General features: G+C 45.8%; 1 protein-coding gene across 1 annotated transcript in view; it reads left to right on the top strand.

Annotated features, from left to right (window-relative positions):
• The window catches only part of CLPB (ClpB family mitochondrial disaggregase), a 158,296-nt gene that overhangs the window by 17,805 nt on the left and 120,248 nt on the right, over nt 1–20,243 (top strand). Inside the window, exon 3 of the mRNA XM_075546224.1 lies at nt 13,889–13,975. Within this exon, the coding sequence (XP_075402339.1) occupies nt 13,889–13,975 (87 nt within the window). The remainder of the gene's footprint in view (nt 1–13,888; nt 13,976–20,243) is intronic.

Here is a 20,243-nt window from a genome sequence, read left to right as displayed (position 1 = left end):
TATAAATGGGGACTGTTGTGAGGATGTTCCTTTATTTGTTGTAATATTTTGGAATGTATCAGTACTTCATCCCTTTTTATGACTGAATAGTATTGCATCACATGGGCATATATTTTATTTGCTCATTCATCACTCGGTAGACATTTGAGCAGTTTCTCCTTTTTTCTACATCTGCATGCAGCTTTGTCCATTCTCGGTTAGGTTTCTGTGTGGACTTAGGCTTTCAATTTTCTTGCATATGTCTTTAGGAGCAGAACTGCTGAGTCATGAGGAGCTGCCACACTGTTTCTCAAAGCAACGGCACCATTTCCATTCCCATCAGCAGTGCCTGAGGGTCCCAGGTGCTCCGCCTCCTCATCAGTACTAATCATTATCTGTCTTCTCATTACAGCATCCGAGAGGATGGAAAGTGGCTTTTAAAAAACTGATAAAATTGTAGACTTACAGGAGAGTTTCAGAAATACTATGGAGAAGTTCTGACGTTTTTTGCATTTATGTTCATGAGAGATACAGGTTTAGTTCTTTTTTTGTTCATTGTGGTTTTGATTTACATTTCCCTAATAACTAATGATGAACATCTTTTCATTTGCTTATTGGCCAGCTGTATATCTTCTTTGGCATTTGTACATTTTTTAAAAATCATTTTATTAGGAGCTCATACAACTCTTATCACAATCCATACATACATCAATTATATAGAGCACATTTGTACATTCGTTGCCCTCATCATTCTCAAAACATTTACTCTCCACCCAAGCCCCTGGCATCAGATCCTCATTTTTTCCCTTCCCTCCCCTCATGAACCCTTGATAATTTATAAATTATTGTCATATCTTGCCCTGTCCGACGTCTCCCTTCACCCACTTTTCTGTTGTCCGTCCCCCAGGGAGGAGGTCACATGTAGATCCTTTTAATCGGTTCCCACTTTCCACCCCACCCTCCCTCTACCCTCCCACTATCGCCACTCACACCACTGGTCCTGAAGGGATCATCTGCCCTGTTTTCCCTGTGTTTCCAGTTCCTCTCTCTACCAGCGTACATCCTCTGATCTAGTCAGACTTGCAAGGTAGGATTCGGATCATGACAGTGGGGGGGTCAGGGGGGAGCATTTAGGAACTAGAGGAAAGTTGTATGTTCCATCGTTGCTATACTTCACCCTGTCTCGTCTCCTCCCCAAGACCCTTCTGTAAGGGATTGTCTAGTGACCTACAAATGGGCTTTGGGTCTCTACTCCGCACTCCCCCGCTCATTCACTATGGTAAAATTTTTTGTTCTTATGATGCCTGATACCTGATCCCTTGACACCTTGTGATTGCACAGGCTGGTATGCTTCTTCCATGTGGGCTTTGTTGCTTCTGAGCTAGATACCCGCTTGTTTGTCTTTAAGACCCCAGACGCTATATCTTTTGATAGCCAGGCACCATCAGCTTTCTTCGCCACATTTGCTCATGCACCCATTTGTCTTCAGCGGTCGTTTCAGGGAGATGAGCACAAATGATGATTTTTTTGTTGTTCTTTGATGGGCATTTGTACATTTTTAAGGCCCATTATTATCAATATACCCCATAAGGCATTGGGGGGTAGGAAGCAGAAAAATGTATCACCATGGCTTTGGCTTTTTAAGGCACTTGCAGTTTTGTAAGAGAATTGCAATTAGTGCATATCCATAGTCTTAACATAGACAAGCAACATTTAGGTGAGGCCTGGAGATAGGCGATATCTGCATCTAAAGAGCTATAGAAATAATTTCGGGGGGGAGGAAGAAAAATGAGGAGCTGATACCAAGGGCTTAAGTGGAGAGTGAATGTTTTGAGAATGATGAGGGCAATGAATGTATAAATGTGCTTTACATAATTGATGGATGTATGGATTGTGATAAGAGTTGTATGAGCTCCTAATAAAATGATTTTTTTCAAAAAAGATTTCTGGGCAGTTAGAGCCCTGTAATGGTTGTGCAGCAGTTAAGCGCCCACCTGCTAACTGAACATCCGTGGTTTGAAACCACCAGCTGCTCCGCTTGTTTCTGTACAGAGTGCAGCCTTGGAAACACTATGGAACAGTCAGTTCCGCTCCGAGTCAAAATGCACTCAGAGGAAACAGGTTTTTTGTGTGTGCTTTGTTGGTAATTAGCAGAAAGGTGTTTTTTGTTGTTGTTCTAATCATTTTATTGGGGGCTCATACAGCTCTTACCACAATACATGCATTCATCCATTATGTCAAGCACATTTATACATTTGTTGCCAAGAAAGGGGCTTTATGTTTTGATGAATTATGAAGTGATCTGAATGAAACACTTGACAAGTAATAGGCTGTCCTTCCACACTCGCTCCCTCTGTAATTTGACCCCATTGAGTCCCATCACTGCCCTCGAAGACCACACAGAGCCCACATCTGTTAAATGGTTAGAAATAGAGCCTCCTGTGAGACAGTCCTGAACTGTGGTTTCAGATCCCCTCATCCGAGTCATTTTCTAATAAACAGTCACAAAGCTTCAGTGTCCCCTCCGAATTCTAGTGTGACATGACACGTAGTGTGAGAAGCAATGTCATTCTCTCCTTTGTTCAGAGTTTCTGTGTTATTTTACATGACCTAGCGTTTCATTGGCTTTCGTGGCAGCTGCATCCCATTCCTAGATTGCTACGCTGTCCAGTCTGCTGAGAACCAGGGCTTCCTGAGGTCTTATATTGGGCTTTTGGGCTTGTTTTACCTTAAAGGAAGAGTGCTTTGAAACGGTACATTGCCATGTGGATAGGAAAGTGGGGGTGACGGTATGGAGATGACCATGAAGAAGTGGATGCAGTAGTTTGAGTCCTTCTTGAGACTAAGTGAAAAATGTCTCTTTCCAACAGAGAAGGTTCTAGATAGAAAGAACTGGGCAGTCTCTCCATCCTTCAGATAACCATGTTTCTGCTGAAGATTTTTCTTTATCATGTCTGTCAACTAGTTAGCTCCATCAGGTGCGTATAGTGTGCTGGCCCCATGCTAAATATAGGGCAGAAGGGCAGAAGCAGCTGGGATGCATGAACAGGAGGGCAGTGTGGCCCCACTCCCAGTTCTGCCACTTACTGGCAGTTAGCCGGTATACATCTGAGGTCTCTAGTCACCGGCTCCACGTAGTTACGTGGTCAGTGGGGGACCATGGGAGGTCATAGATGCTAGTAGGGCCTGAAACACAGCAAACTCAAGACATGAAGAGCAAAGCGTGCTGAATGTTCTTTTGGGCTCTGGCTGTACAGACATCTCTGAGCACCTGGGAGACGTAACGAATTTATTTGAAATCAATGACTTGTCGCATTTCTCCGCCTTCTGTTCAGATTGGAGCTCCTTATGAGCTTGTCTGGTTCCTCTGAGCCCTCAGTCTCCAGCACAGAACCTGGTGTGGAGATGGAGCAGAAGTGTTGAGAGTGAATCTGAATATGTGAAGGTCAACCCTCGGCAGCTACCCTTCTAGGGGCCAGATATTGTGGTTGGTTCGCAGTCTATTTTTGACTCAAAATTGCCCTGCGGTCTGGAACTTGGCAGTGGTGGCTCAAGTGCCAATTCTATTTGAGGAGTTTGGGCCGCTTCTGGGTCTCACTGCTTCTTGGCAACAAGCCAGCTGCCCAGCTGCCCTCTGAAGCAACCTAGAGTCTTCTGGTGCCAGTAGGTGGCGCCCATAGCCCTTTCCCACACCTGAGCTGCTTGGACTGGCCTTTCCTCATCACCCAGTCACCTAGGCGGTGCTGACTCAGTGACATCCCATATAACCTGGGCAGAAGTACCCAGATTAGGGGTAAGTGGGGGGTGTGGTTCACCTGGTCTTGTATTGTTGGACGTTTGTATTTCAGTTAGTCCCAAACATAGCACACATTGCTTGGGAAGACAGAGATGGTTCCAGATGGTTCCAGAGGTGGGGAATATCTTGCCCTTAAGCCATATAAGGCCCACAAATACCTGCTAACACCTCACCAGTTTCAGTCATCACATTAGGGGTGAGTTAATTCAATGTTTGATTAAATATAGCAGACTGATGTTTACGTTGATAATTTTGTATGGCCCGTAAATGATGTTATAAATACTCAAATGGCCTTTGGCAGAAAAAAGGTTCCCCACCCCTGCTGTGGACGCTCTGGCATAGAGGATCCAGTGGGCAGGTCACAAGGGGTTCTGTGCTTCTGCTTGTCCTTGTTGTCACCCACAGTTCTGCTGCTCTCCCCTACAATCCCCTGGCCCCGTCTCCAAAGTCCTCACTTGTAGTTTGGCCAGTTTGCCAGGTGTGGGCCTGCTTCATGAACTCTGAAGATGGAGATACTTCAGATGTCAACAAAGCCCCCTCAGCACCCTGCTCAGCTCACTCCGCAAGAGGAGTGTCTGGAATGAAGGGGTGCCTGCTGGGAAGTGGTCCCTCGGGAGCTTGCTGTTAGAGGAAAGGATCGTCTACAAACAGCTCTGCTCTTCCAAAGGGCCAACATCATGGAAATGAAGGAAAGGTGGAGGAAGCGGCTAGATGAAAGGAACCAAAGGCATGTGCCGTGCTTGGTCATAGCAGAGCCACTGGCTTGTATAGCCTGCATGGCAGACGGTGCAAAGTGCTATACATATTGTTATTGGGATGATGGAACACAGTTTAATATGAGCTGTATATTAAATAGAAATACCCTTACGATGTTCAATGTTTTGTACTATGAAACACCTGTAAAGGAGGCCTATTTGATGTAAACTCCCACAAGGGTCACGGAAAATTAAAGAGTAGCAAAGCAGATGAGGGGGAATGTGAAGAGAATCTGAGTGAAAGTTTTTATACTCTTTCTGTAACTTGTTAAATTATTTCCAAATAATTTTCAAAAATAAGAATCAATACACCTTAGTGTATGCTAACTTCTGGACTAGAAACTGTAAGAGAGATGAGGCAGATTGATTGACACTAACTTTCGACTTTATGCAATTTTATTCAGCAAATATTCATTGAGCTTCCCTATTGTGTGTCCTTGAGCAACGACAGTAAGTTTAATATGAGCAACAAACACTTAGAAAAAGTAGGTGCTTTCATAGACATTGCCATATATCACCTACTACACTCAGCGTAGCATCCCTGATCGGTTGGTAGGTAGGTCTAGCAGGCTGATGCCTGAGGTTCTTTCTCAGTGGTTCTCATGACTGAGAGAGATACAGACAGCCGCTTTTCAAAAGTGATGTTTTCCAAGTCCTGCTATCTGAGCGTCTAAAAGGAAGGATTGAACTGATTGATCTGTATAGCTCACTCTTTAATTCCAGACATTAAAACAACTTCGTGTGATAGAAAACGCTCAATTGTGAAGCTTGCAGACATGTTACACAGTGTACCCCATGTTGTAGGTGCTGCAAAAATGCCAACCCCTCTCTACCTCACTGCCCAGGCATGGTCTTATCCCTGGGAGTGTGAGCATCTGGAGAACTTCCCAGAGGAAGGGCTCCAAGATGGGCCTTGAAGGAGGTTGCTCAGTTCAAGTGGTGGATGCAAAAGATGCCGCTGCAGCTAGTGTCCCTGTAGAGTTAAAAGTACTAGGATCCTACCTATGTATCCACCCAGTCTACCCACAGCCTGCTGGCCCAGCCCTTCCTCGACCCACCCCCCAGCACTGACAGGTTGAGTAGATAAGGCAGATGGAAGCTGTGTGTGGATTCTAGCCCCAGGCAGCCTTTCCTCCGCTCAGCCAGCCTGGCCTGGTGCTGCTATTACTGTAAACAGGGCCAGGGCCCCAGATAGTGATCATGATTGGGTCTGCATGGCTCACTGCTTCCAGGCCTCTGATGCAGGTGGGACAGGGCTCCTCACTCTGAGCTCTCCCCCCACTCCCCCCACAGCTGCAGCTGAGGGCCTGTTCACAGGAAGGACCCGGAAAGCAGTTGGAACAATACACGATTGAAGTTCGGTGGCCGCTTTGTATTGATTGGTCATTAAAAAGGAGGTGGAAAAATCAAGTGGACCCTCCCTTCCTCCAGAGTGAGAGAGCTGATTAGCTAGCACTTTAAAAAAATCATTTTATTAGGGGCTCATACAATTCTTATCACAATCCATACATACATCAGTTGTGTACAGCACATTTGTATATTCATTGCCCTCATCATTCTCAAAACATTTTCTCTCCACCTAAGCCCCTGGCATCAGCTCATTTTTCCCCTCCCTCCCAGCTCCCGCTCCCTCATGAACCCTTGATAATTTATAAATTATTATTTTGTCATAGCTTATACTGTCAAACATCTCCCTTCACCCATTTTTCTGTTGTCTGTCCTCCAGGGAGGAGGTTATATGTAGATCCTTGTAATTGGTTCCCCTTTTCCACTCCACTCTCCCTCCACCCTCCCAGTATCACCACTCTCGCCCCTGGTCCTGAAGGGATCATCCGTCCTGGATTCCCTGTGTTTCCAATTCCTATCTGTGCCAGTGTACATCCTCTGGTCTAGCCAGATTTGTATGGTAGAATTTGGATCATGATAGTGGGGGGTAGAGAGGAAGCATTTAGGAACTAGAGGAAAGTTGTATGGTTCATCCTTGCTATACTTCACCTTGACTGGCTCGTCTCCTCCCCACAACCCTTCCGTAAGTGGATGTCCAAAGGCCTACAAATGGGTTTTGGGTCTCCACTCTGCACTCCCCCTTATTCACAATCATATGATTTTTTGTTCTGATGCCTTATATACCTGATCCCTTCAACACCTCGTGATCGCACAAGCTTGTGTGCTTCTTCCATGTGGGCTTTGTTGCTTCTGAGCTAGATGGCCACTTGTTTACCTTCAAGCCTTTAAGACCCCAGATGCTATATCTTTTGATAGCTGAGCACCATCAGCTTTCTTCACCACACATTTGCTTATGCACCCATTTGTCTTCAGAGATCTTATCAAGGAGGTGAGCACACAATGATATGATTTTGTGGTCTGATGTGCTAGCACAACTTAAAACAGCCCCCACACCCCTACTTACTTCCTGCCTCCCTGCAAGCAGCAAACCCAAGAAATTGTCTTTTCCTAGGAAGTCTTGCTAAGTGTTCTTTTGCTAGGAGTCCTCTTAATGTGCACTTAGATACGACACATAGTTAAAAATCATAAGATTTTAGAACTGTCAGGGCCTTGAGAGACTCTTTCATTTTCTTATTTTACTGCAGAGAAAAGTAAAACTCAGAATGAAAGAGGTTCATTCACTCACTCGCTGCTAGAACTGGGCCTAGGCCCCCATGACCCCCAGCCCTCAGGCCTGTGTCTATAGCCACATCCCACACTCCCACAGAGTCAGAGGAGCCTGCGCTCTCTGAAAAGGGCATCTTATGAACCAGCTACCTTCCAGTGCACGCAGCAGTGGTGCCTGGTGAGCAGGGCATGCGTATGGATGCTGTGGGCAGTCGTCCAGACCCCGAGTCATCCTGTGATCGCACCAGGATTGAAGAAATGAAGACGCCTCCGGACTGAAGAGAGCACGCTGATGACTGGGGCACGCACACAGCTTAGACGGGGCATTGAGACGGCTCAGCAGTGTCCTGTAATGACACGGGTAAACACTGAGCGCTGTGACGGCATCCAAGCCATCTTAAGGAAGACTTCCTAGAGGAGGAAAGTGTAGGAGTTTTTGTTTTCCCTAAGAAAGATGGTTATTTTTTAAGTAGTCTATTTACAGTCCCAGAAACCTTATGTAGGGTCAGCGAGTCAGCATGGACTTGATGGCAGTGATGTGGTTTTGAGTTTATATAATCATTGATACGCGTGATTGTGTGTGTGTGTTTACATAAAACCCCAAACAACCCAGAAACAGTCACAGTAAAAGTGAAGTGACTCCCTCATTTCCTTTCCTCAATCAGAGAGACCACTATTGTGGGCCTGCAGTCTTCCGGACATCCTGGATCCCTGCTGGACAGGAAGGAGTAAACGGTCTTCCCCCTTGATTTGTTGTTCCATGTAATCTCCAGCTCTGGGGCTAGGGAACCCTTACTCTGTCCCTGCAGATTTGAACTAGTTCATCATTTAGCTAATCAGCACTTAAGCTTCCATGTTCTGTGTACACCTTTCATAGAGCACCCTATTTTGCTCCATTTCTTTTTTAAAATCAGGTATGTACAGATTAGAAAATGATAATCATAACTGCATATCCATAACAGATATGGATACAGGCTCCCAGAGTGAGAGGGAACTCGCCGAGATTCAGAAAGGCTCGGTGGTTCCCTCATCCCAGGCTCTGCATCCAGTGAGTGGCAGAGACTGGCTCTGAACCAAGATCTTCCTGGCTTCGTCCCCAGCCTCACGCTACTGCCTGAGAGTCATGCAAGAACTAGGATTCCAGCGTAGTTGTCTCTTCTTCAACCACCTTGGGCCACCTCCCCAATTAGCATCCCCCACCACTGCCCTGCCTTGCCAACCGGGCACCTCGTTCATTAGGAAAGGGCCCCCTACAAAGTCTGGAGTAAGCCTGGAAGGCCCGCCATGCCCACCCCCACGCCTAGTCCACCGCTCGCACTCCTCTGCCCTGAGTGGCAGCGTACATTAAGCACTCCACTCATCATCTCGGGGATGATGGAATCCTAACCTTTTCCCAGACACCGTGCTCTGTCACAAGCATTGCTCTTTTTAAAAGAGATTAATTCACTCGCTGCATTTTGTCTGTTGGTGTAAATCACTGGAGAGAGCAAGGGTGACTTTCTGGGGCCTCAAAGGCCCTTTCAGCCACTCTCAGCAGGCAGCCACCCGCCCCCCACTGGCCCAGGGCTTTGAAATGACTGCCTGCTGGGCATTCACTTGCAAAGCAACAAAGTGAAACCCAGGAGAACCCGGGTTGTGAAATCTTAACTTCTTGGACTACTACTCTGCTCTTGGAGGGGAGGTGGGGGATGGGTCCCCCCAGATGGGAAAGAGGGAAAGTCCTTCAGGGTTGGGTTTAATGGGGGGATGAGTTATTTCTGGCCCTCCTTTCAGTTCCTTATGGAGACCTCCTCTGGGGTGTCTCTTCATCTTTAAAACCGTCGGCACTGTCTGACAAATTAAACACGGCCATTGTGTCATCTCCAACCCATAGCAACCCCATCAGACACAAGAGAACTGTCTTCAGAGCCTAGGCAGCTCTGGTGGCAGCGCTGTTACACATGGGGCCACGGTCTATAAGGCCAGCAATTCGAACCCAGAAAAGAGGGCTTCTACTCCAGTAAACTCACAGGGGCAGCTCCGGCTTATCCTATTATAGGGTCCCTGTGACTTGGCATCAACTGGATGGCAGCGAGTTTGTTGGTTTGAGGTAGAGCCCTGGTGGCATCGTGAGCTATGCATTGGCCATTAACAGCAAGGTCAACAGTTTGAAACAACCAACTGCTTTGTGGAACAAAGATGAGACTTTCCAGTCCCATAAAGATTTCCAGTTTCAGAAGTCCCAGGGTAATTCTCCTCTGCCCATATGCTGTAATTGACTCAGTAGCAGTGATGGGGTTCCCAGGGCCCCAGCCTTTACTGAAGCCAACTGCCCGCTCCTGAGGACTTCCTGGCGGAGTCCAACTGTGGGTCTCTGGGTTAGCAGCCAAGGGCTCAAGTGCTGCACACCGGGCTCCTTTCAGTGGGGACTAGGATCCCCATCTCATAGCTAGCAAGTGACAGAGCCCAAATCTGAATGAACTCTGGCCTTTGAACTCCAGAGGTGCGGCTTTTTCTCATTATACCTCAGACCTGAGCGGCTACAAAGAATGATGTTCAATCAGGAAGGTAGGCAGAAATTCAGTGCTGAAATCTCACGAAAAACACCAAGCTTTGCCTCCTGAGAGTACGTCTGAAACTCAGAGCCCGTTCCTTCGTATTTCAGTGTAGCCTCCAACTGCAAACCTCTGTGAAGCTGGCAAGGGATGAGGAGCCCTAGGGAACCTGTGAAGAGGCTGAAGCTTGGCATCACAATACCTTCCCCAGAGTGTCAGATGTAGCCTGTAGCAGAGGCGGGAGGAAACCCCCAGCCCCACCCCTCTGGACTCTGCCTTGTTCAGAGAGTCTGTTCTCTTCATTCAGAGGGTAGCAAGCTTAGAGGTTCTCTCTCTGCTAGGAATCCCTCCTCACAAAAGAAATTCCTTCCTGGCTCAGGACCTCCTCCATCTCTGTCTCTTCCCGTTAGCCTGCATGGAGCCTGGCCCACAGTGGGTGTGGTCACATGTTTGTTGGATAAGTGAATAAAGGGATGCCCAGAGCCAGTGTGGCTTAATTATCCAGGTCATCCGGTATGATCACGTCTGAGTATCCTGGTAATTGGCCAACCTGCCACTACCGGCTTGAGACCAGACACGGTTTGGTCAAAGCAATAGGAGTGGAGGTAGGGTGGCAGGCAGGAACTGCTGTATATTTAATATCTTCTATAGGCCAGGTTCTGGGCTGGGATCTCCCTGCATATTAGAGATTAGTGTCCTCCCTGAGGCCAGGGGCTTAGGTGGAGAGCAAATGTCTTGAGAATGATGAGGGCAATGAATGTACTGATGTGCTTTACACAATGGATGTATGTATGGATTGTGATAAGAGGTGTATGAGCCCCTAATAAAATGATTTTAAAGAGAGAGAGAGAGATTAGTGTCCTCATTTTATAGATGGGAGAACAGAGCCTCAGAGAAGGAATTTGCTGAAGGTTATATAGCCAGGGCAGAATTTGAATTCAGGTCTCACTTACTCCACAGCCCTCTATTAGTGCTTTTGTTTTTATTATGCGACACTAAGCCCTCAAAAAAAAAAGCCTTGATGGCGTAGTGGTTACACTTTGGGCTGCTATCCACAAGGTTAGCAGTTCGAAACCACCATCCACTCCACAGGAAAAAAGTGGGGCTTTCTACTCTCATGAAGAGTTACAGTCTCAGAAACCCATAGGGGCATAAGTGGGAATCAACTCGATGGCCGTGAGTGTTGAGCTGTCAAAGGGCAAAAAGACAAGGCATCCTCTTTCTTCAGCCCTGCTTCCAGAATTCCCAGGCTGCTCTAATAAACCCAGGGAGATGACACAGGACAGGAAAATAAGGAAATGAGGCCCTCAAAGGCAAAAATCCCTCTGACCTCCCGTGGGCAGTGACCCTTGCTCTTGGCCTGGTCCTGAGAGGTTGCCTTCCCTGAGTGTCTCTGCCCACGCTCTGCTTTCGTGTTGACCTGTCCTACATCAGCCCCTGGGTTTATCCCAGCAGCCTCCTGATGGGGCTCCTTGTTCCCATTTTCTACTCCCCTTTTCAAATTCAGCCTGGGTACGCTATTAGGCTAATTTCATAAATGTGTGTGTCTCAAAACCTTCAATGACCACTCTACTGCCTGTGGTAGAAGTTTAAGGATCAACAGCCCCCTGCGTGTGATTGATGGTGACTGGTTTCAGCCTGTTGGGGAGGTTCTTTCAAAGGCTTCACAGGAACCCAGCTGCTACAAAGGAATTTGTGATACCTGCCCGGAGGGAGAAGTGCAAAGCAGAAACTGCATGTGTATCATATGTGGATTAAGTGTGTGTTTTCTCTCATGCTTTTCTGAAGAGTCATTTGCTCTGATCATATTCTCAAAGGAGTCCATGGCTCAAAGAGGCTCATGCCTACTGCCCTGGCCTCCCGGCCTGGTGCTTGAAGCCCTCGGTTTCTGTGCTGTGAATTTTCACCCAGAACTCCAGTCTCTCCATGAGCATTTGACTACACCACATGGCTCCCTGTCTTAGCAAGGAAGTTGTGTCCCAAAACCAACTTTTGTCTCAGAGACCACTTATCCCCAGCGTTCCAAACCTTGGGCATTTAACAGTGGACAAGAAGACTATAAAAATTGAGAACATTTCTCATTCACTCTTTCATTCAACTCCTCCAGGAGCTTTAGAAGCCCCCTTGTAAATAGTAAGTGGCCCAGGTCTAAGTCCCTCGTTTGTAGTAAGAAGCCCAAGTCTTTGACCAGAAGAAAGTATCCAAACTTGGGGGAGTGACAGGGTTTCCCAACCTCCACCCAGTACTCTTCCCATACAATCTGTGCCTCAGTCATGCCAGACCTCTTTCAGAGCTTCATACCCATGCCTTCCTCTGTCACCCCTTTATCATCATGTCCTCAGAGATTGGGCTCCCTTTTGGTGCCATCGCCCCACTTCACCCACTCACTGGTGAGATGTGGCCTTGTGTGCTTGGTCGCCTCTGCCCCGCCCCAGTGCATGGCTGAGGCCTTGAGGAAGTGGTAGCTACACCTCAGCACCCCACTCTTTCAACAGCAGAGCCCTCAGGTGACTTGGGTCCTAGGAACGTTAACTACCGATTGTGACAGAACAATGGTTCTGGGACTCAAATCCATGCCTGCAGGCCCTGCCCCGTGCCCACTCTGCTAGAACCTACTGAAACGTAGGCAGCTTCCCGGTCACAAGTAGAAGCCCACCAGTGTCCCCAAACACTCCAGCCCCGTCCCCTATAAGTAGAACCTGCCTCGGCAAATCACTCCCCGTGGGGTTTGCCCTCTCTCGGCCTTCTGAGCACTTAAGGTCAGACCGCACACCTGCAGACGAGGTCTCCTGCTATCTCCTGTTAGCCTCTCGTTAGTCCATCCATGTCCGAGCCCCAAGTTGTGTGCTGCTTTTACCCTCCAGCACAGTCTCTAGCCTAGGACCAAGCACACCTACTGCTTTAGTGAAATAAATTTAGTTTCTTTTTTATTTTTCATGGAACCAAGATCTGTCAAGAAAAATCGTGAGGGGACAGGGATTCAAGCTTGGGAGTAATTATTAACCTAGTTCAAATCACTAATAAAAACTCACTGCCAACGAGTCAAATCTGACTATTAGCAACCCTATGGGACAAGGTAGAACTGCCACTGTGGGTTTCCAAGACTAACTCCTTATGGGGGTAGAAAGCCCAGTCTTTCTCCCGCGGAGCAGCTGGGGTTTCAAATTGCTGACCATGTGACCACATATAACGGCTACACCGCCAGTGCCCCTCCCAAATCACGATCCTACCCCTTAACTAGTGGGTGACCTTGAGCACGTTTCTGTGCGTAGTTAGCACATGGGCTAAAGAAGAGATCAGTGCCAACTTCTTAAAGTCGTGGGAAGAGTAAGAGAAAGCAAAACAAGTATGTGAAGTCCCTGGGAGGTTCCTATCTGACTGTTGGTTTCCTCCTCTTCCATCTATCACTTCAGGGTACCCTGTTCCCAGAACCCACACGTCAGACTTGTAGTGATGTACTTTCAGCCCTTTCTCCACCAAGCCATAGCATGTGGATTAAAATAGGCTCTTGTGGATTCTTTGAGGCATCTAATCTAGCTTGCCTAGCATTCTTTTTACCTCTTTCTTGGGTTACAGGATTTCAACATACAGATGAACTTGGTCAGTGTGGTTCTGTTGTAAGCTGGCGTCTACCTTGATTAAGAGTGGCATTAGGTGTTCTGTACTAAGCAGTGGATTTGATGAGTACGGAAGCTTTCTCGGGAAGGACTAGAGAGAGGGACTAGAATGGGCAAAGAGTCAGAGAGAGGGCATTCTAGACCAAGGAAGTCATGAGCGCCAGGACAATAAGTTAGAGAAGGCACTCTCTAGTCTGAGAAAGTTGGGAGGACAACAATCGTCAAAGGGATGGTCTGAAAAGAAGGAAAGGTGGAGAGAACCTGGGGTCAGAGAGTGTCCAGAGAGCTGGAATGGGGGAATTCTCAAGGCCTTTCCTACTTCCACCCTCATTCCGTTTCCCTGTTTACTATCATTTTTTCTGTGATTCTTTTCATGGCGAACCTGAAACCAAAAACCAGACCCATTCCCATCAGGTGGCTCTCTGTTGATAGTGAATTGTGATACAGGTTGTGCGAGACTGCCCCATAGGGTTTCTGAGAGTTTCGTCGAGCGTTCTAACTGACCACCTTCTGCTTAGCCGCTGAACTCTTCACCACTGCACCGCCAGGGCTTCTGGACAAGCCACAAAACTGAAACCATTTGTTTGCTTTCAGGCTACTGTCAGAAGGTGCAGACGTCAATGCACGGCACAAACTTGGCTGGACAGCTCTCATGGTGGCAGCCATCAGCCGAAATGAAAGGTAAGAAGCCTCTTCCCACCTGGGACTGCGTTAGCTAGCAAGGTAGCTCTCCCACCCTTTCCCCACTGCTAGCTTCATCAGAGGCGGGAGATAGGGAGACAGAGACCTGGCTTTAGGTTCCATCGCATCTCTTGTTCACTTTGGGACCTTAGGCATTATTCTGGCAGCCACCTGTGTCTTATAAACGATGCTGTGTGATGTTGTGTGTTGGTCAATTGCCACCATCCTTTTTGTGATCCACCTCTATCCCTGTTGTGAAGTCTGCAGTCACTTCCCTCGGGGCAATTTTTCATACTGGGGTAACTTTTTGAACTTCTGAAGGAAACCAGGGAAATAGAGAAGTTCCATGCTGTAATTGGACACACAAAATCTTTTTTATTAATAAGAGCAAGCAGACTTTGGGAATTAATAATAGCGGCCACTGAAGTGGGCAGTTGAGGCAATAATTTTAATGGTCTCTTCAAGCAGGTTCTGTAAGCCTTTTACCTGCCAGCAAGACCCACTTTGGGACATGTCATGCATGTGGCAAAGAGCGAGGAAACCAGGATGTAGGAACCTCCAGGCACGGTCTGCGCAGACCTTTTCTTGCACCGCTGCCGTGAACTTGTTCCCAGCCACTGAGTTTCCCTATTTGCTTTCTTTAGTACCAGACACTTAGTCTTTAAAAGGAAGATTGATGTATGTAAGAGAGACCTGGAATCCACACCTGGCTTTGACCAACGTACCTTCCAAGAATTTGACAACTCCACAAACACCCTGCTTCCTCATCTGAAATGAATCGATTATTTTTACAAATACATGTTTGCTCTCACCCAGACTCTATGCTAATCCTTAGGGGGGTAGGGACCCTGGGGAGCTGGCAGTCACTGTGGAAAAGAAGGACAGGCAAACAGAGATAGTTTACTGTTGTCAATGATGTAAGAGCAGTGTGGGTACATGATAAAGTAGCAGAGCATGTGAGCTTGGCTGAATCTGCAGGTTGAGTAGATGCTTGCTATATTCAGGGGAAACTCAAGAAAGACAATGCATGTACTACAGGTTATCAAAAGCCGTTACTCTGTGATGCCTCCATCAGACACATGTGTACATACGAGCAGTCAGGCTGTCAGGCACTTAACCATTCAAATCATATTTTCTTAGTGTCTGCTGTGTCAGCACCAAGCTGAGACCAACCAAGGCTGGTGTGTTCTTTGCACAGCCAGACAATGATACTGTATTTCTATTATTATTTAAATTACTTTCAAACAAAGTAAATTTGGGGAAGGGCAAGGAGGAAAGAGGAAGCAATAGACTAAAGGTTTGGCAAGTATTACTGTGGGTAAAGGGGAAGATAATAAGCCACAGAGGAGAAGAGAAATCAAAGAGGGTGAGGGCCAGGATAAGCTCATGGGGAGTTTGATAAGTAGCTTAAATGATTGAATACACAATTGCTCATCTGAAATGTAAACCTCCCCACTTCATTCACAATAAGAGTAATATTTTTAACTCATAAATTTAGAAGTGGCATAATAGTTTTGAAAATTCCAAGATTGTCAGGTCGAAGGTGTGTGAAAAAGTGTCAGACCGGAGGGCCTTTTCTTCAGGTCTCTTTGTCATCTCCACTCCAAGGTCAGTTCCAGTTCTTGTCCTCCTTAATCTGTTCAGCGACTGATCCCATTTCCCAGCTTACCTCCAGGCACTCTCCCACCTCTCAGCTCCACAAGCATTCCGCTTCTTGCTGCTTTGCTTTGTGGTTGTTCCTGTATGTGTCTGATTCCTGCCGGGCAGTGAACTCCCCTGTTCTCCTAACTTTTTACTGTGGAACGTTTCAAACACATACAGCAAACATTGTAGAGCACAATGAGCCTCCTTAGAGCCATCACAGCTTCAGTGGTTATCTGATCATGGCCAACTTTAGGTTATCTATACTTGTCTCTCCTTGATTATTTGGAAGCAGATCTCTGACTCATTTTTGTATCCTTTGTAGCACTTAGCAAAGTGGCATCATTCTTTACTCAGCATGTTTAATACCATTATCAGATGATTCCCTCTCCGAAAGTTGGGATGTTCAGAAATCAGGTCTGGAAATACACTGAGTATCTGCTGTGCTCACGGGCTAATGGCCAGCAAGTGATCCTAGCCCTGTTTGTTCAAGCTGCTCACCTTGTTTTTTCGGACACCACTGTCAGCTAAGGGAAGGCTTGGTGATAGTTCCCAGTTTGTGCCCTCTCTATTTTAGCCAGCATCTGTCATTTAACCCAACAATGGTGACTGATCCAGGATTCACTCACCTCCCTGTACATCTTAATCCAAAGTCCAGTGCATTTTCTGTACTACCCACTGATACTTCACCCTCACCACACTCCTGTCAGTCGTCTTCCCTTAGTTTTAGGTGTTTGCACCTGCAGGAGACAGCCAGTGATGGAGCAGAGGAAAGGTTATGATCTCTTCAGCGTATGGTGCTTTCAGGGTTGAGACTGAACAGGAAATAACACCATACTTAAGAGTACTGTCAATCAGCAGTCAGACAGCGAGTAAAAGTGCTTTTGGGGCTTCTTCTCCCTGAATCTAATGAGTCGGTGGTTTAACTGATTGCTCTGTCTTTATCCAGGACTATTAGTAAATCATTGATACTAGTTGAGTTTGGCAAAGTGAGAATGATGGGCTGTATTTATTTGATTTGGTTCCTAGGACTAATTATTGGCTTTATAAGCACCTATTTTGCGCTACCCCCTTCCCCTCCAATGTATAGGGAGGACAGATTCTTATCCGAAATACCACACTTCCAGGTTGGAGTTTACATATTCAATTCACAAATACTTTTTGCCAAGTACTATTCTAGGTAACAGTGACAAGCAAAGACCTTTACCTTCACAAAGCTTATTTGTATACTGGTGGTGGTTGGCGGGTCGGGTGAGACAGGGATAGAGGATAAATAATATAATACATTAATAAACTCTGTATTAGAAGGTAAGAGATGCTATGGAGTAAATTCTGGGTAAAAAGGACTGGCAGTGGTTCATTGTTGCTGGTGAGTAAGTTGGCCTCGTTGGGCAGGTACCAAGTGAGTCGAGTTGGGAAGGGTCATCAGTGTCTGTACCTGCTGGGGCTGCAGTATGTTTCTCCTCATCGGGAATGTACTGATTCTTACCTAATTCATCTCCAAATACTTCTTAAATCCTATCAGCTGGCTACTCCTAAAATGTTATACTCTGTAGATTGGATTTGGAGTAGGGGAAAGTGAGAATGGCAATAATCCTCGATTAAAGACTGAAAGCAGAGAATCTTTACATCCTTGGGAAGATTGGTGGTCCAAGCTCAAGAGAGATAGTCTTAATGTCTTTGGCACACCTTAATAAGACCTGTTTAAGCAATGAGTTACTGTGTTAAATCTTTACAGATACGGAATGTGATCGTCTCTACATCCTTAAGGACTTTAACTTCTTGTGAGCTTGTATTTATGTATGTTATTTCTTTTTTAATAGGAAATGTAGTGGTATACGGCAAAATTCAGAAAGTATTCATGGGACCCCTGTGTCACACCATCTACAGAAATTAACCCAAATGGATCAGTGACCTAAATATTAGGGTTAAAAATATAAAACTCTTTTTAAAAAATAGAGGAGCCTATCTGTATGATCTTTAATTTGGCAATGAATTATTAGATTTTAAAATACCATAAGCAAAAGCATGAGCAACAAAAGAAAAAATTGATTGGACTGCTGTACCAATAAAGAATAGCATTTAAAAACACAAAGTAACAAGTGTTGCCAAAGATGTGGAGAAATGATTACCTTCATCCATTGCTAGTAGGAATGTAAAATGGCATAACCACTATGCTTGGCAGTTTCCCAAAGGAGTTTGGCAGTTTCTCAAAAAGTTAAACTTAGGATTGACATAGGACCTAGTAATTCCATTTCTAGGTACATGTTGCCCAAAACTACAAACAGGGACTCGAGCATTATAACATTATTCTCAATCGCCAAAAGATCGAAGCACCCATAGCCGTGTTTGGGTAAACAAAATTATGGTATAGCCATACAAAGCAGTGGAGTCCTGATGAACCTTGAAAACGTGCTCAATTTAAAAAGCAAAGCACAAGATGACTTGTATGATTTCACATATGTGAATTTTACAAAGGGGCAAATTCATAGAGACAAAGTAGATCAGAGGTTACTAGGAACTAGGGCTGGAGCAGGACAGGGAATAAGCAGAGAGTTTCTGTTTGAAATGATGATAAAGTTGTGGAAATAGTGGTGATGATTGACCATACTGTGAATGTAATCACTGCCCCTGAATTTGTATACTTACAAATGGTTAAAACTGAACTTTTTTTTTAATGTATATTTTGCTACAATTTAAAAAAATGGAAAAAGGTATACATAAGAACAGAAGAGTTCCTGGGGGACGGACAACAGAAAAGTGGGTGAAGGAAGATGTCGGACAGGGCAAGCTATGACAAAATAATGATTTATAAATTATCAAGGAAGCTTCGTGAGGAAGGAAGCAGCAGTGAGGGAGGGGAAAATGAGGAGCTGATGCCAGGGGCTTAAGTGGAGAGCAGATGTTTTGAGAATGATGAGGGCAATGAATGTACAAATGTGCTTTACACAATTGATATACGTGTGGATTATGGTAAGAGTCGTATGAGCCCCTAATAAAATGATTGGGGGGAAAAAAGAACAGAAGAGTTCAAACTAGGACAAGGTAAGTATACACAGGATAGTTAGAACTAGCTCAAGATCAGAGAACATACTGCCGAAAGGAAAATAACTGTACCAGAAATAAACAAGAGATTTTCTTTTCTGAAAATGAGTTTATTTTTTTTGTAAAAGTAATGATCACATTTTGCACTTGTGTCTTGTGTAGATGTATAATTTTACATAAAATGGGACTTGACTATATCTACAGTACATTATGCAGGTATTGAAATTGAGTATTATATGCAGACAGACATTTCTTGACAAACAAGGCAAAACAATAGTAGTTCTAGAGAATTTGGATTCTACAGGAGAGAACAACTCTAGCATTTCTTTATATTGTCCTTTTTTGCATCCAGCAAGCATTTTTTTCAAGCTAAACTGTATCCAGCATGGATGCGCTAGGCTACGGAGAATTCCTAATGTAAGCAGTAACAGGCCTGCCCTTTGAGAGACTCACTTGGACTGATGGCATCAAGGATTTGAGTAGTGGTGTGCCCTTGACCAGCTTTCGTGACAGCTTGGGGTGTAGTGTGGACTCAAGGAGCCGTCACTAGCGTCTGGCCCCTTCTCCGCCAAGAGCTCTGTGGGAGCCCCGTGCCACTGGCACTTACTTAGCTGGAGTCTGGGTGCCTCCTCCTATGCTACATTCTGACCCAGCCGGCTAAGGGTAAGCCACAGGGTCCCAGGATGGTCACTGCGACTTAGCCTACCCCTTCCTAGCTTGGGCAAACACACCCAGCCTTCAGCTAAATTCAATTAGTTTTTCTTTAAGGAAAAGAAATCCAATTTCACCAAACATGGACAGACGGTAGAAGGCACTTTGATGTTACAACCTCTCAGTGATGCTTTACTTAGTCACAAGTTCATAAGCGAGAAGGCTTAATTACTTGAGAAAACACAGGATTAAAACTGGACACAATGGCTGAGTATCCGCTCTCAGTCGACTTGATTCGAACTCATGCACCCAGTTCGTGTGTGGTGCAAACTTTGATGTGTGCTGTGACAAGCTGGAAGTCATGACCCCCTTGGGGACACTCCTTCAGATGGCATTTGTAGGCTGGGTAGGCGGAGAGGCAGGGTCTGCCAGGCCTATTTGCTCACCTTTGATGTCCATACAGCCACAGGCCTCATTGTTTGCTCACTCACTGAAGGATGGATTGGGAGCCTCCTACCTTTGCCAGTGGACAAAGGCCAGCAATGGAGTGTGACAACTGTTGACCATTCCAGGAATCTGGCCGACCAGAACAGGGCTTTGGGCGACACAGAGACAAGGAGGCCAAAATTTGTTTGTTAGGACGGTCATTGCTCCAGATGTAGCTTTCCTTGAAGCCCTCCTGTCGGTGAGTGCTTAGAAGAGAGGTAAAACGAGTCTCATGAGTTTTCGCAGTACCAAGCACTGCCTGACCCTTTGTCTGAGGGCATCTTTCTACTGCAAGTTGAGCTTTTCCCTTTCCCCTTCATCCGACTGTATGGACAAAAGATGGTGATTTGGAAGAAAAATGGTTTGATTTAGAGCCTTATGGTTTCTAATTAATTGTCAAAACATGTCTGATTTGATATGTTTTGACAAAAAGGATTTGTATCCA

Source organism: Tenrec ecaudatus, chromosome 4 (assembly GCF_050624435.1).
Source record: "Tenrec ecaudatus isolate mTenEca1 chromosome 4, mTenEca1.hap1, whole genome shotgun sequence".
Taxonomy (NCBI): domain Eukaryota; kingdom Metazoa; phylum Chordata; class Mammalia; order Afrosoricida; family Tenrecidae; genus Tenrec; species Tenrec ecaudatus.
The sequence above is the reverse complement of the archived record's forward strand: the minus strand, read 5'-3'. Positions and strand labels throughout refer to the sequence as shown.